Consider the following 16534-nt stretch of genomic DNA (forward strand, 5'->3'; position numbering starts at 1 on the left):
TGGCCAGGTAACACACCGCGACTCCCCCTCCTCCCCCCCCACTGCCGCCGCCGACCCTACCTAGCACACCACTAACACGCCATGACTCCACCCACCCCTGCCGACCCTACCCGGCACACCAGAAACCCCCGTTGACCCTCCCACTGCTACACGGCCGACAAACCTCGCAGCTCCAGCAGCGTCCCAGGCACACTAAACACGCTGCTTTGGCTCTTCTACTGGCCTAATTTCCTCTGCCGCGTAACTGATGACGTCATCAGGGACGCGGCAGAGGAAATTAGGCCAGTAGAAGAGCCGAAGCAGCGTGTTTAGTATGCCTGGGACGCTGCTGGATCTGTGAGGTTTGTTGGCCGTGTAGCGGTGGGAGGGTCGGCTGGGAGGGTCAACGGGGGTTTCTGGTGTGCCGGGTAGGGTCGGCAGGGGTGGGTGGAGTCGTGGCGTGTAAGTGGTGTGCCGGGTAGGGTCGGCGGCGGCAGATGGGGGAGGAGGGGGAGTCGCGATGTGTTACCTGGCCGGTGTACCTGGGACGCTGCTGGAGCTGCGAGGTTTGTCGGCCGTGTAGCGGTGGGAGGGTCAACAGGGGTTTCTGGTGTGCCGGGTAGGGTCGGCCGTGGGGGAAGGGTGTTAAAAACATGCGGCTCAGGGGGATGGGAGGCAGGCAGGCATCGGAGGGGGGTGGGGGGTTTTCAATGGAAGGCAGGCAGGCAGGCTGGCATGGGGGTGGGGGGTTCAATGGAAGGGGTATGGAAGGCATCAGAGGGGGCAGGCAGGCATCAGAGAGGGGGTGGGGGGGTTTCAATGCAAACATGCTGCTCTCCACCCCTTCCACCCACCTTATAGTATTTGACAGCAAGCTCTGGTCTCTGAGCTCGGAGTAGGAAAGCCTCAGACTTCTGAAACTCCTTTTGATCAAATGCGAAGCGGGCCTGACCAACCAGGACATCAGCTACACTGTCAGGATCATGAGCCTCAGAAACACGTTGAGCAGCATCCCAATCTTGGTTATGAACATACCTGTCACAACAAAAAGAGATAAATAAATAAAATGAATGAGATGAGAGAGGAAATGAAAAAGACATGCAAATAGTGATGGAAAGAAGGTTCATCAATCAAAATGGCGATGATATAAGTGGTCTAGTTCTCTTTGGTGACTAACATTAAGGGGCGTAGTTATCAATATGAGTACTGTTAAAATTTGTTATTTTACCATAGGTCCCATTTTATACAATAAGACATAGTTACTAATAACTGGGATTAACAGAAAAATAACATGTCTTAATGGTAGCCCAAGTTGATTACTATGCTCCTAAGGCACTTGAGAAACTTTCTTGGTTCAGGAATATTTTTGATACTGTTATTGTTTACATAGGGCTATGATATGGGGAGGTAAATTTTCAGCCCTCCCATTCATCTTGCAGAACTGCAGATAATTGGTATCCAGTAGATGAGTGGTCTAGTGGTTACAGCAGCTATCTCAGCACCCTGAGGTTGCAAGTTCCATTCCCATTGCAGCTGTTTGTGATTCTGAGCAAGTCACTTAACACTCGAAACTTCGAGTTTTCTTCAAAGAAGCGTCCGCATCGGGGCTTCGTTGGATCACGTCATCCATTAGTGAGAATACCTGCCTGCTTGTCCTGGGATAAAAGATATGTCTTAATTTTAGAAGTTGAGTTCTGTTGAATGAATTTTATGGAGAAGATTACTAAAATTCTCATCTATAGGATGTTAGAGTGGAAAATAAAAATAAAGAGAAAGTTCATCTTCTATATTTTGGAAATATGAATTGTTTAATAGAGACGGTGATTCTTCTCTTTGATGTCAAAGGTTCTATATAAGCCTAACTTGGATTATATTGAGAAGGATTTTAATATATGCAAAAAGTGAATTGATTAAATGTCAATGTTATTAATTGAAAATTTGGTCCTGCCAAAACTGAAACAAAACCTAAAATAGGAGAGCTAGAGGAATTTGATATTTCTGGGAATTGTGACTGAAAGAGATTTTTGTGTCTCCTAACAACTGTAAAGAAAGTAAAATCCACGAAAAAGAAAAACAACAACATGGCAAGTACCAGACAAAACAAAAATGAGGCTGGTATGTCAGCAAAAAGACAAAAGCAGGATCAAATAACACCAAGCAAGATCCCACTTCCTGCTGAAGAACCTGACATATTGAGTAAAGCAGAAGTTATGGAAGAACTAAGACAAATTAAACAAATGCTTAAGGAAACTGTAACCAATATGTCTGAAATGAAGGAAGAAATATTGAACATCCACAGACAAATGGAAGTTAACAATAAAAGAACAACTGTATTAGAATCTAAAATGGAGGTCATAGAAGGTGAAGCAAACAGATGCAAAAATGACAGTCTGGAATTGAATAAATTGAAAGATCAACTGGAAGACTATGAGAATCGAGGAAGAAGGAAAAATATTAAACTTTTTGGAATACAAGAAAATTTAGAAGGAAAAAATGCTATACATTTTCTAGAAAACTTAATTCCAAAAATATTACAACTGGATTTAAAACAACCACTAGAAATAGAAAGGGCGCATAGGATCCCAGTTAAAAATGTAGAAAATCAAGGCAGACCAAGACCACTAATATTCAAAATGCTTAGATACCAACAAGCATTAGAAATATTAAATGCTGCCAAGAAAGACAAAAATCTAAATTATAAAGGATCCAGAATATGGTTTTTGCCGGACTTTGCTAAAAACACAGCAAATAAAAGAAAGAGATTATTAGACATGAGACCACAATTAAAAGAAAAAGGATATAAATATGGATTATATTATCCGGCAAAAATGAGAGTATCATCTGGAGATAAATCCTTGTATTTCGATGATCCAGAAAAACTAAAAGCCTTTCTTTCTAAATCAGAACCTATGACATTTTAACATAAAACATTAAGATTGGTTTTGATGACATTGTGAAAAATTATAAAAGTATGAGATATTGAAATACTGAAGAAAGAAAAATATGATCTAAAGAAAAGACAATAAAAATATAAAGAGAGAAAGAATAATATATAGAAAAAATATTAATACCATATTAAATATATGTTTAAGATAAAATTTTATGATGTAAATTATAATACTAGGGAAATATAAATTAAAAAATGATAAATGGATAAAGATACATTAATGAAATGTTAGAAGTAAAAAATGACTAAAGATATTAAAGATAAATATAGATAGATAAAAGGGGATGTTGATTGAATATTTGTTGCCTAGAGAGGAGGAGAATGTTCGGGTTGCAGTTCCAATGTGTATCCTTAAGCAGTCATTATATTGGGTGGGAAAGGGAGGGAAAAAGAGGGTATTTACTAGAATGATTAAGGAAAAAATAAATAAGGGATTGGATACTTCAAGGGTAAATATGTGTGTCATAGAAAACATTTTTTGGATTCTAAATATGAAAGAAGAGGGGAAGAAGATTATACTGATAAGCTTTAAAATATATAATGTCTTTTAAGATATACTCTATTAATGTCAATGGCCTGAATCATGTAATCAAAAGAAAAAAGGTATTAGCATTTTTAAAAAAGCAAAATGCGGATATTTACTGTCTGCAGGAGACTCATCTTAATACAAAAGAATCACAGAAATTAATGGGTGGGTGGGTAAAAGAATGTTTTTTTGCTCCAGCAGAGGGTAAAAAAGCAGGGGTAGCAATTCTTATAAATAAAAAATGTATGGCCAAGATTAAGGTAATAAATTCAGACCCACATGGAAGATGGATACATGTTGATATAGGTATGGGAAATAATGCCCTGACGTTGTTTAATATATATGCCCCTAATTCGAATCAATCAGAATTTTTTAAAAAATTACAGAATATGCTGTTACCACTGGCTACTTCTAATTTAGTGGTGGCTGGAGATTTTAATGCTGTAATGGATCCATTATTGGATAAAAAACCAAGTAAAAGTATAAAATCTTTAGGTTTAGATAATCTGGCTCAATCATGTGATTTGAAGGATATATGGCGTATTCTTCATTTTAATGATCAGGAGTTTTCATTTTGTTCACAGGTTCATAAATCATTTTCAAGAATAGATTATATTTTTGTTTCAACAAATGAAGTGCAACAGGTGATTAAAGCTTCCATAGATCCTATTATTATTTCGGATCATGCAGGAATATGGATAGAATTACAATTGGATAAATTGGAAAAGGGTAGACCTCTTTGGAGATTTGATAATGCACTGCTTGTGGATGATAAATTTTTGGAAAATTTTAAAACACAAATTAATGATTTCTTTCAAATAAATTTAGTGGAGGATACATCTATTGAGAATGTATGGGATGCATTTAAAGCAACTATGAGGGGTAATATTATATCATATTCAGCTTTTATTAGGAAACAGAACAAAATGCAATATATAGAATTAGAAAAAGAAATCAAAATATTAGAAGCTAAACTGATAAACAAATGGGAAAATGAGATATTGCAAGCTCTTTTGAAAGCAAAAGGTAAATATAATGAATTAACTTCAAAAATGATAAGAAAAGATTTGTTTTCCAAACAAGCAGTGTATTATGGAAATTCTAATAAGGCGGGGAGATTATTGGCAAATTATCTTAAAGCAAAAAAAAGGAAAACTAATGTTAATGGGATAAAAGATGATAATGGTATAATAACAAATCAAACAGATATAATTTTAAAACAATTTCTAAAATTCTATAAAGATCTGTATTCTTCTGAGCCTTATTTGGAGAGACAAAAAGATGGTAAAAATTTTTTAGATTTAATTAATGGACCTAAGGTTCCTGATCATATAAAACGGAGTTTAGATGAACCTATATCATTAAAAGAATTAGAAACAGCATTGAGATCTCTTAGAGTTGGATCCGCTCCAGGTGGTGATGGTTATACAGTAGAATTTTATAAAACATTTCAAAATATCCTTTCCCCACATCTACTAAATTTATATCAAACACAACTTATAAAAGGAGATATTAAAGGTACTATGGCTGAATCAATAATAATTGTTCTGCCTAAGCCAAATAAAGATCCTACTTTGGTTTCGAACTACAGGCCTATATCTTTAATAAATGTGGATAATAAACTTTTGGCGAAAATTTTGGCTTTAAGATTAGCCAAAGCTCTCCCACATATTATAGATATGCATCAGACGGGTTTCGTTGCTAAAAGACATTCTTCTAATAACTCTAGATTATTGTTTCATATGTTAAATTTATCAAAAAAAATAGATGAACCAACTTTTACAGTTTCCTTGGATGCAGAAAAAGCGTTTGATAGGGTAGAATGGAATTTTATGTATCAAGCTTTAGAATGGTTTGGTATAGGTTCTGGATTTATACAAATGGTAAAAACTTTGTATAGCTTCCCGATTGCAAGATTAAATATTAATAACATGATATCTGATGGATTTCAATTGCGAAGGGGAGTTAGACAGGGTTGTCCTTTATCTCCTTTGTTATTTGATGTTATATTAGAACCCTTATTGTTAGCAATACAGCAAACGGGGGAGATACAGGGTATTCCATATTCAGATATGGAATATAAAATTTCGGCTTATGCTGATGATATTTTGCTCTATTTGAGAAATCCAGAATCTATCTTATCTTCTTTATTGAAATTAATTGTTAAGTTTGGTAAATTTTCAGGTTATAAAATTAATTGGAATAAATCTGAAATTATACCCTTAAATGTTCATTGTGTAAAAGGACTATTTAAAGATTTTCCGTTCATATGGAAGGAAGAAGGATTTAAATATCTTGGCATTCAAGTTAAAAATACAATTGAAGATACCGTAAAAGAAAATGAAAAATTTGTATTAAAAAAGTTACGGAGTTGTGTGAGCAATGGAACCCCTTACATATTTCTTGGTGGGGGAGAGTTCAAACTATTAAAATGATGATTTTGCCTGTAGTTTGCTACCAAATGAGTATGATACCTATTTATTTTCAGGGGTCCTTTTATAAAAAGCTTAATAGCATTTTAACAAAATTTCTTTGGCTTGGTAGAACACCTAGAATAGCCTTAGTAACTTTGCAAAAATCAATTAAGGAGGGAGGGGTAAATTTTCCAAATTTTTATAGGTACCATCAAGCCTATATTCTACGTCAGGGTATGTATTGGATCCTCCCAGAACTTATAGATAATGCACCAGATTGGTTATATTTGGAATGGCGCCTTATGTTTCCCCTAAATTTAGTTCACCTTCCAAGTATTAACATGCCTAGAAGATACAGAGAAAATAAAATTTTAATGGATACTTGGAAAACGTTGAGATTTATAAGTAAATTAACACCTATCCCAATAAACAAATCAACTAATCAATCTCTATGGATAAACTCCAAGATCAAAATTGGCGGAGCTCAAATCCTTTGGAAGAACTGGATTATTGCAGGCATTAGATCTCTAGATGATGTTATTTCAGAAGGTAGACTGCTGGATTTTTCACAATTGCAACATAGATTTGGTCTAAGTAAAACACAAAGTTTTAAATGGTTGCAATTGAAGCAGGCCATTCAGGTTGGGTTCCCTGAATGGAAAACATTGAATAATCAATATGGTTTAAAGTTCTTATGTTTTCAAGCAGACTTCCTAGGACATCAAGCCGCATTGTGGTATAAATTAATATCTGGATATTTGAATAAAAAACCAAAAAATGGTCTAAGAGATATTTGGAGCATTGAGATTAAGCATCAAATTAATGCATCTCAATGGCCACTAATTTGGTCTTGGAGAATAAGATGTACAGTGTCAGCATCTATGAGACAAACTTGGTTCTTTTTATTACATAGAGCTTTTTGGACCCCTACACGTTTGCAAAAATTAGACAGTTCTAAGTCCAATAAATGCTGGCACTGTAATCTGGAACCAGGGACATTAGATCATTTACTGTATCATTGTCCCTACATTAAAACTTTTTGGAATTCAATTTGGCCACAAATTAATAAATTGATGGAAAATCATATAGCAATATCATATGATACGGTATTATTTGGAATGATGATGAGGAAAAAAAGTCAAATTTCACCAGAAAATAACAAGCTTTTATTAATTGTGACAGGGGTTGCCATTCAACATATAACTAATAATTGGAAGAATTATAATAACCTAAATTATACATTTTGGTGGAATACAATATGTCATATATTTAAAATGGAAAGAACAATAGCAATACAAAGAGGGACATATACTAAATTTATAAAAATATGGGGGCCATTGACAAAATACTGCAATGAATAAATAGTAAGATTTCTATTCTTCTTTTCTTCTTTTAAACATCTTTTTTGTGACGCACATATAGGGGGGATAATGAAAATAATTTCTACATAATATGTTATAATATGTTATAAAATATGTAATGTATGAATGAAAAGTAATAGAAGGGTGGGGGGAGGGAGAGGAGATAAAAAAAATATTTAGAATATGATGTATTAGATACAAAATGATATTGTGTATTTATCAATTGTAATTTAATATTTTGTACACTTTATGTAAAATTTGAAAATTAAAAATAATATATGAAAAGTAATAGAAGGGTAGGGGGAGGGAGAGGGGGGAAAAATATATTTAGAAATATGATGTATTAGATATAGAAGTGATATTCTGTATTCATCAATTGTATTTTAGTATTTTGTACACTTTATGTAAAATTTGAAAATAAAAAATAATAAGGAAAAAAAAAAAAAAAAAGATTAAAAAATTGAAAGTTATATAAAACATGGATTAGTTTTTAACTGGAAGTTTAAGCGTTGATTGAGAATATTGTCTTGATAACAAGGGTCATAATATTTTATTTCTTTCATTGTAAATGGTAATAAAAGGATTTATGGGAATGGTCAGATATAATTTTGTAAAATTGATTTAATTGGGAAAGATATAAAATGGGCTTTATGAAAACTTTAATATAAATATTTAATATATAAATATAATATATAAATATTTAATATAAATAAGTAGGATTTCATTATAGTATGGGTAATTATTGAGGGAGTACTTGATTTGTAGTACATTAAAGTATAAGTTTATTACTTTTAAATATTGTCAAGGGAAAGGGGTGATGGAAGTTGCCTGGGGGAGGGGGTATTGCGATTACTAATCCTATGTGTGTTCCAAGACAGTCAATTTATGCGGGGGGGGGGAGGGATAAGGTAGGGGGGTTGCATAAAAAGGGGGTTGGGAGGATTTGGAAAGGAGAAATTTTACTTCAAAAGTTTTAAAAACGGGGCACTGGTGTCTACTCATATTAAGTTAAATAAATTTAGAATTTATTGTTTGATTATGAATCTGGGAATAAAAATTTATAATGGAGATTAAAATCTCATTAAATGTTAATGGCCTTAATCATCAAATAAAAAAGAAAAAAATGCTGGCCTTCTTGAAGCAACAGAATGCGGACATATGCGAGACATAACTATCATTAGTAGAGTCAAACAAATTGGAAGGGGGATGGGTAAAACAGAGTTTTTTTGCTCCTGCAATTTGGAAAAAAGCTGGGGTTGCCATATTAATTAATAAAAAATGCATAGCTAATTTTCAATTACCGTATTTTCACGTAGATAACGCGCACCCGTGTACAACGCGCACACGGGTATAGCGCGCACATGCGTATACCGCGCATGCTAAAACCTCCTCCCGCCTACTCCGAACCGGCATCCTCCCCGCCCCCTCCCCCCGCTCGCTTACCCGCGTTTTACAACTTTTTTTTTTCAATCCGATCCGGCATCCCCCCTGCGAACCGGCATCCTCCCCCCCGCTCGCGTCACCCCCCCTCCCCCGCGATCCTACATCCCCCCAGCACCAAACATCTCTTACCCGATTGGGCACCGGCACCAGCACCAATACACAGGACGTGCCAGTGCCAGTGCCCAAAGATCCTTCCTCGTTGGTTTGGGCTGGGCTGGGCGGTGCGGTGCAGGAGAGATCCTCCTTCTTCCTGCGCCAGGCTGGACTAGGCTTTGAGCATTTGAGCATGCTCAAAGCCTTCTGGTCTCGCTCTCTCCGAGATTATCTCGGAGGATCTCTCCTGCACCGCACCGCACCGCCCAGCCCAGCCCAAACCAACGAGGGAGGATCTTCGGGCACTGGTACGTCCTGTGCATTGGTGCTGGTGCCGGTGCCCAATCGGGTAAGAGATGTTTGGTGCTGGGGGGATGTAGGATCGCGGGGAGGGGGGGGTGACGCGAGCGGGGGGGGGGAGGATGCCGGTTCGCAGGGGGGATGCCGATCGGATTAAAAAAAAAGTTGTAAAACGCGCTCACGCGTATAACACGCAAGGTTATGCACGGTTTGTAAAATCGTGTATAATGCGCGCGTTATATGCGTGAAAATACGGTAATTGATTTTGATCCCTTGGGTAGGTGGGTTCATGTGAAAATGAGCATGGGAAATAATACCCTGGATTTGTTTAATGTGTATGCTCCAAATACGAATCAGAATGAATTTTTAAAAAAGTTACAACAATTGATACTCCCACTGGCCACTTCTAATTTAGAGGTGGCTGGAGATTTCAATGCTGTCGTGGATTCATTAATGGATAAAAAACCAAGTAAAATAATTAAATCATTAGGATTAGATAATTTGGTTCAATCTTGTGATTTGAAGGATATATGGCGGATACTTCATTTTGATGATCGGGAATTTTCTTTTTGCTCACAAGTTCATAAATCCTTTCAAGAATAGATTATATTTTTGTCTCAAATCAATTAGTACAACAAGTGACAAAAGCCTCCATAGATCCTATCATTTTGTCTGATCATGGAGGTATATGGATTGAATTTAAGTTTGATGAGCAAGATTATAACAGGTCTGTATGGAGATTCGATAATATTGATTGTGGATTCAAATTTCCTTGAAGAATTTAAATTAAAAATTACTGAATTTTTTCAAATTAACACTTCAGAAGAAATTACCATAGAAACATTATGGGATGCATTTAAGGCCCCTATGAGAGGTAATATTATTTCATATTGAGCTTATATTAGAAAACAACTTAAAAATCAATTTTTCAATTTGGAAAAATAAATTAAAACAGTTGGAAGCTAAATTAGTTGAAAAGTGGGAGCAAAATACCCTATAGGCTATATTAAAAGCAAAGGGTAAATATAATGAGATATCTTCAAAATTGGTAAGGAAAGATTTATTTTCCCAACAAACTCTGTATTATGGAAGCTCAAATAAGGCGGGAAGATTATTGGCAAATTATCTTAAAGCAAAGAAAAGAAGAACAAAAATTATTGCAATAAAGGATGAGAAAGGAGAGACACATACTCCGAGCCTTATGAAGATAGGGAAAAAGATGGTTTAGAATTTTTGAAGTTAATAGAAGGGCCGAAAATTCCTGAGCACATAAAAAAAAGTTTAGAAGAGCCTATATCACTAAAAGAATTAGAAACAGCATTGAAGTCTCTTAGAGTTGGATCCGCTCCATGTGGTGATGGTTTCACAGTAGAGTTTTATAAATCATTTCAAAGTACCCTATTGCCTTATTTATTAAATTTATATCAGTTTCAACTGACTAGAGGTTGTATTACAGGTACTATGGCAGAATCATTAACAATCGTTTTGCCAAAGCCAAACAAAGATCCCACTTTGGTTTCAAACTACAGGCCTATCTCGTTAATCAATGTTGATGGAAAACTTTTAGCTAAGATATTGGCTTTACAATTGGCTAAGGCTCTCCCTTTTATTATTGATATGCACCAAACAGGATTTGTTGCTAAGAGACATTCTTCTAACAATACAAGATTGGCTTTTCATATGTTAAATTTGATAAAAGCCATGAATGATCCGGCTTTCTCTGTCTCATTGGATGCGGAGAAAGCCTTTGATCAAGTTGAATGGACTTTCATGTATCAGGTATTAGATTAGTTTGGTATAAGTTCAGGATTTATACAAATGATTCAGACGTATAGCTCTCCTGCTGCAAGATTATACATAATTTATCAGAGCGTTTTAATTTGCCGAGGGGGATTAGACAAGGCTGTCCCTTATCTCCTTTGCTTTTTGATATTGTATTTAGAACCCTTGTTATTAGCCATTCAACAAGCAAAGGGGATACAAGGTATTCCTCGTACAGATTGGGAATATAAAATCTCAGCATATGCAGATGATAAACTGCTTTATTTGAGGAATCCAGAAACTACCATTCCATGCTTGCTTGAGTTGATAGAGAAATTTTGAAAATTTTCAGGATATAAAATAAATTGGAGTAAGTCAGAAATTCTTCCACTTAATGTGCATTGTACTAAAGGCTTATTTGATTCATTCTCATTTGTATGGAAAGAAGATGGATTAAAGTATTTAGGTATTAGAATAAAAAACACACTAGAAGACACAATGAAAGAGAATGAAAAATTTTTATTAAAAAAAGTAACAGAAATGAGTGAACAATGGAATTCTTTACATCTTTCTTGGTGGGGGAGAGTCCAAACTATTAAAATGATGATATTGCTTGTGGTTTGTTATCAAATGAGTATGATACCAGTTTTTTTTCAGGGGTCCTTTTATAAAAAGTTAAATGGTATTCTTACAAAATTTGTTTGGCTGGGTTGTCAGACGGTGGTAGGATGCCTACCACCACTTACAATTGGGATACCTGTTTATAGAATCAGCCCCTACAGGCATAAAAGCTGCTGAACTGTCACTTATCTTGAAAAGTTGTCACAGTATAAAAGTTGTCATACATCGTTCTTAGGGGCAATCAGTTGTTTATAACTAAAAGAAACCTTCCTATTTATCTTTGGAAAGACTGGTACATTTACACTATCTATATTAGTAAAGGGAGGATGTGGCATGGTGTCAGTAGTAGTGCTGTCTTAGGAACAATGAATGATTGAGGATAAGGATATCTAAAGGATTCAGATGTTTGAAGGGATACAGAAATGCTGGTGCCAAAAAAACTGAGGAAGGGTAAAGGTGTAGGGACTCGATATACCACTTTTTCTACTTATTTTGTACCTGGGGCAGTTAAGTGTTAAATGACTTGCCACAAATCCCAAGGAGCTGCAATGGGAATCAAACACAACCGCAGGGTGCTGAGGCAGCTGCTCTTAACACTACAAAATACACACACAAAAAAAGGGCATGAACCATAAGGGAGGTAAACTGAGCCTGAAAGATTAAAGGGAGTACATATGGGATTGAGGGGAGTTTGAAAAAGTTAATAAGCCAGCACTTACATGAGGACAGCTTCTTTGGGTTTGCCAGCCTTAATGAATTCTGTTTCAGCTTCTGGAAATTTACCCTATTACAAGAAAGAACACACAGAGCTCTTTAATTCAGTAAATTCTCTTAAGGGAGTTAAGGGTAAAGAAGTGTTTTATACTAAGAAATGGGCTTTTTGAAAACAGCTATCCAATCTGCAGGTGAAAGAATATAAGAACATAAGAATAGCCCAGTAGCCCATTCTCACAGTGGCCAATTCAGGTTATTAGTACCTGGCCAAAACTGAAAGAGTAGCAACATTCCATGCTACTGATCCAGGGCAAGCAGTGGCTTGCCCCATATCTTTTTCAATAACAGACTATGGACTTTTCCTCCAGGAAGAATATAAATATAGCTTGCACATTTACGTACAATAGAGCAGAGACATTCTCAGGGACTGGGTTTTCACGTACATGCATACTTCTGAGAATTTGACTATCTATTAACCCAGAAAAATTGTGGCATATTAAACAGCAGATGTAAATGTATAACTTTTCTAGAGAAATTTTTAAGCTGGAAAATATGCTGAATTTTCAAAGCAAAAATACACACAAAGTATGCACACAGAAAAATTTATCCCTCTCAATAAACAGGAAAACAATCCATGTAATTGGGATTACATCATCAATAGCAGCCTGCAGATATTTTTTCCAGAAACTGGGTAAAGCCTTAAAATGTTCCCTTTGATCATGCTGTAACATCCCACACTGACCATAAGGCCTCTAAGTACTCAGAATGGTTCAAGTGAGTCTGTGCCTGCCTCAGTTCTGAGGTACCATGTTCATGCCCCAGAGGGCACCGAGGTACAGTCCTACTATCTGACTCTAAGGATGCTTCCCTCTCAGTGTCAAGGGAGGTGCTGCATGGGTCGACATCAACACCCATCGAGGTGTCAGCACTGAAGACTTCTCCACACGTACAGCCTAAGTCTCAGGAAGAAGCGGAGGCTGAGCTGTAGCTGGTGCAAATGTCATTGATGCATGAGTGGAGTGCAACTAGAATATCTGCACCAGCACCTCCTTGAGCATAGCTCGATACCGCTCATCAACAGGAAACATCACCAAAGGCTGGGGAGCCGGATCAGAGACAGCCTTGAGATTAGTCATGTCATAATGGATGTGGGAACCTGACTGCCCGTAATAAGGGGAAGCAATCTTCCCAGTGTTGATGCTTCTTGGAAAGCAGCAATTCCAATGCCCCAGCACCTTGCTTTGATGCCGATGCTTCTTAGGCTTCCCTTGACACACAGGATTAGGGTCCCTTGATACCAAAGATTCCCAGTGGTAGAAGTAGTCTGAGCAGCCATCGAGGTTGAAGTCTCCAGTACTGATGTTGATAGACTGGCATTCAAGGAGCTATAAAGTTTTTCCTGCTGAACTTGATGTGCCCTTTGTGTTCTCAAAACTGCATTTTTAAACAGAGAGGAAGAAGAATCAGGCTGGTGGTTAAACTCAAAGCACCTGATACAGCAATTGTGCAGGTCCATGGCAGTAACCACCTGATTATATTAGGTTCATTTTTTGAAGCCAATAGGGGTCATCTTAGACATCAAGAAAACAATATTGTCAAACTAAATTCCTCGATTTTGAAGGTCAGAAAAAGGAATGAAACCAAAATTAAGGCTGGTGGTCAAGCCTTAAATGGGCTTAATGAACCATGAAAAAATAAAGAAAACCTGAAAGACCAAAAAACAACCAAAGAAAACAATAAGTAAGGCAAAACAAGTGAAATACTGAGGAAAACAAAATAAGCGTTAAACCTTCATGAGAAGGCACTCAAAAATTGAAGGAAATAAGGGCTGAAGAGAAACTGCAAAAATGTGTTCTAGCTCCGTGGAAAAGGAGACTGAGATACCTGTGCTTGCACACTGGGTAGGAAGACACCTGCACAAATGTGTTGGGATGCTGCCAGAAGTATTCTAAAGCTTTGCGTGCTAGGCAGCATTTGTATTGCACTGGGCTCCTTCAGATAATATCACCCCAATGTGAAATTTGCGTCAAACAGTCAGCAAAGTTTAAAACGGCAATTTCAGGATTTTTCAGGTGGGAGAACACAGGGGGACATGCAGAAACCTTTAAAACCTTGAAATTCAGACCTCCACACCCAGATTCATCTCACAGGCTGTGATAGCCTTACTCACTGTGACCTGATGGAACTATGCCGAAACCTTCCTCAGCTCTCTTACAGTAGGTGGAATCACAGAATCACTGCCTCATGCTAAGAATGCCTCTTAGACGCTGATCTTTGGGCTGCCAGTCAGATATGATGCCTGACTGTACCTCCACCGCCGCAGACCGACAGACGTGCTAAGGGAAGGGTGGAGGATAAAAACTCACCACTGGACACCACTGAGCTTCCCTAAGGGCACCCAACAGTCTGTGCTCAAACCCCTGCTAAACAGTAAGAGAGGAAAAAACGTGGATGGCTCCGCACTCCAAAGACGCAAATGCAGGCTAACCAACAGGTACCACCAGGGATCAGCCTGTCAGCTGCAAACCAGAGTCTGCTTCTTCTCTAAACAAGCAGAGCTGAAGAAAATGCTCCCAGCACAAAGAAAACCCCCAAAAGGGTCAAAAAACACCAAAGAAAATAAGAAAAATGGGAGAACAGAACAGAAACACTCCTTCAGGCTCATGTGCAGAAGGGAAAAACTACAGGTGGCGGTAGAGCTCCCAGTAAATAGAGGAAAGTCAGAGAAGAAATCCGGAATGGATTCCTTCTGCAGATGGCTCGCAGCCATTGGGAGATAACCCACAGGTCTAAAATGACTCACCTATTGTACTGGAAAGTACAGTTACTTACCATAACAGGTGTTATTCAGGGATAGCAGGCAGATATTCTCACATGTGGGTGACGTCATCCACGGAGCTCCGATGTGGACAGCTGACAAGTAATCTTGCTTGAAGAACTTCAGAAAGTTCGCAACTGCCGTAGGGAGCATGTCTCCTCAGTTCAGGTAGCTAGCTAAGAAGCCAACCAGGGGAGGTGGATGGTTTGTGAGAATATCTGCCTGATGTCCCTAGATAACACCTGTTACATTAAGTAACTGTGCTTTATCCCAGGATAGGCAGGTAGCCTATTCTCACATGTGGGTGACCTCCAAGCTAACCAGAATGGGATGGTGGGAGTGTTGGCGATTTAAGAGAATAACTGTTGTAATACTGTTTGGCCAAAGTGGCCATCCTGTCTGGAAAATGAATCCAGACAGTAATGTGAGGTGAATGTATGAACCGAGGACCAAGTGGCAGCTTTGCAGATTTCCTCAAAATGAGAAGCTGCCATAGCTCTAATTTTGTGGGCTGTGACTAGATCTTCTAGTTGCAGACCAGCCTGAGCATAGCAAAACGAGATACAAACAGCCGGCCAATTGGAGATTGATCTCTTGGAAACTGGATGACCCAACTTGTTTGGATCAAAGGAGACAAAAAGTTGTGGAGAAGATCTATTTGATTTAGTCCTTTGCAAATAGAAGGCTAAAGCACGTTTGCAGTCCAGAGTATGCAGAGCTGATTCTTCAAGAAGAGAATGAGGCTTGGGAAAAACACTGGAAGTACAATTGGTTGATGGAGATGAAATTCTGTAACAACCTTCGGTAAGAATTTTGGATGTGTGGAGTACCACCTTGTCATGATGAAATACTGTGAAAGGAGGATTCACTACCAAAGCTTGTAGCTCACTAACTCTGCAAGCAGACATGAGAGCAATGAGAAACACTACTTTCCAAGTGAGATATTTGAGATGAGCCATCGACATTGGTTCAAATGGAAGCTTCATCAATTTAGCAAGAACAAAATTGAGATCCCAGACTACTGGAGGTGGTTTTAGAGGTGGTTTGACATTAAAAAGTCCTTTTGTAAATCTAGAAACCACAGGATGAGCAGAGAGAGGTTTCCCCTCTAGTGGCTGAAGAAAATCAGCAATTGCACTGAGATGAACTCTAATGGAGATGGACTTGAGTCCAGATTGAGATAAATGAAATAGGTAATCCAGAACCGAAGACAAGGAGGTAGACTGAGGATCCCTGTGATGAAGATCACACCAAGCAGAAAACCTAGTCCACTTCTGTTTGTAACACTGCCTGGTGGCAGGTTTTCTGGAAGCATCTAAAATGTCTCTGACAGATTGAGAAAACTGCAGGTTTGAAATCATGTCGAGAGGTACCAAGCTGTCACGGGTAGAGACTGCAGGTTAGGATGAAGAAGAGAACCGTGATTCTTTGTAAGCAGAGAGGGAAAAACTGGTAGAAGTAGCAGTTCCCTCCTGTTGAGTTGAAGTAGAAGGGAAAACCAAGTTTGTCAGGGCCACCGAGGAGCTATTAGAATCATGGTGGCATGTTCTTGTTTGA

At 37.8% G+C, this 16534-nt stretch overlaps 1 protein-coding gene across 2 annotated transcripts in view; it reads right to left on the minus strand.

Moving 5' to 3' along the window:
• The window catches only part of IFT172 (intraflagellar transport 172), a 413076-nt gene that overhangs the window by 136540 nt on the left and 260002 nt on the right, over nt 1-16534 (minus strand). For both annotated transcript variants that reach the window (XM_033936511.1, XM_033936510.1), the window contains 2 exons: nt 12165-12229; nt 834-1014 (listed from right to left, as the gene is read on the minus strand). In XM_033936511.1, coding sequence (XP_033792402.1) covers nt 834-1014; nt 12165-12229 — 246 coding nt within the window. The remainder of the gene's footprint in view (nt 1-833; nt 1015-12164; nt 12230-16534) is intronic.

This window comes from Geotrypetes seraphini, chromosome 3, assembly GCF_902459505.1.
Source record: "Geotrypetes seraphini chromosome 3, aGeoSer1.1, whole genome shotgun sequence".
Lineage (NCBI taxonomy): Eukaryota > Metazoa > Chordata > Amphibia > Gymnophiona > Dermophiidae > Geotrypetes > Geotrypetes seraphini.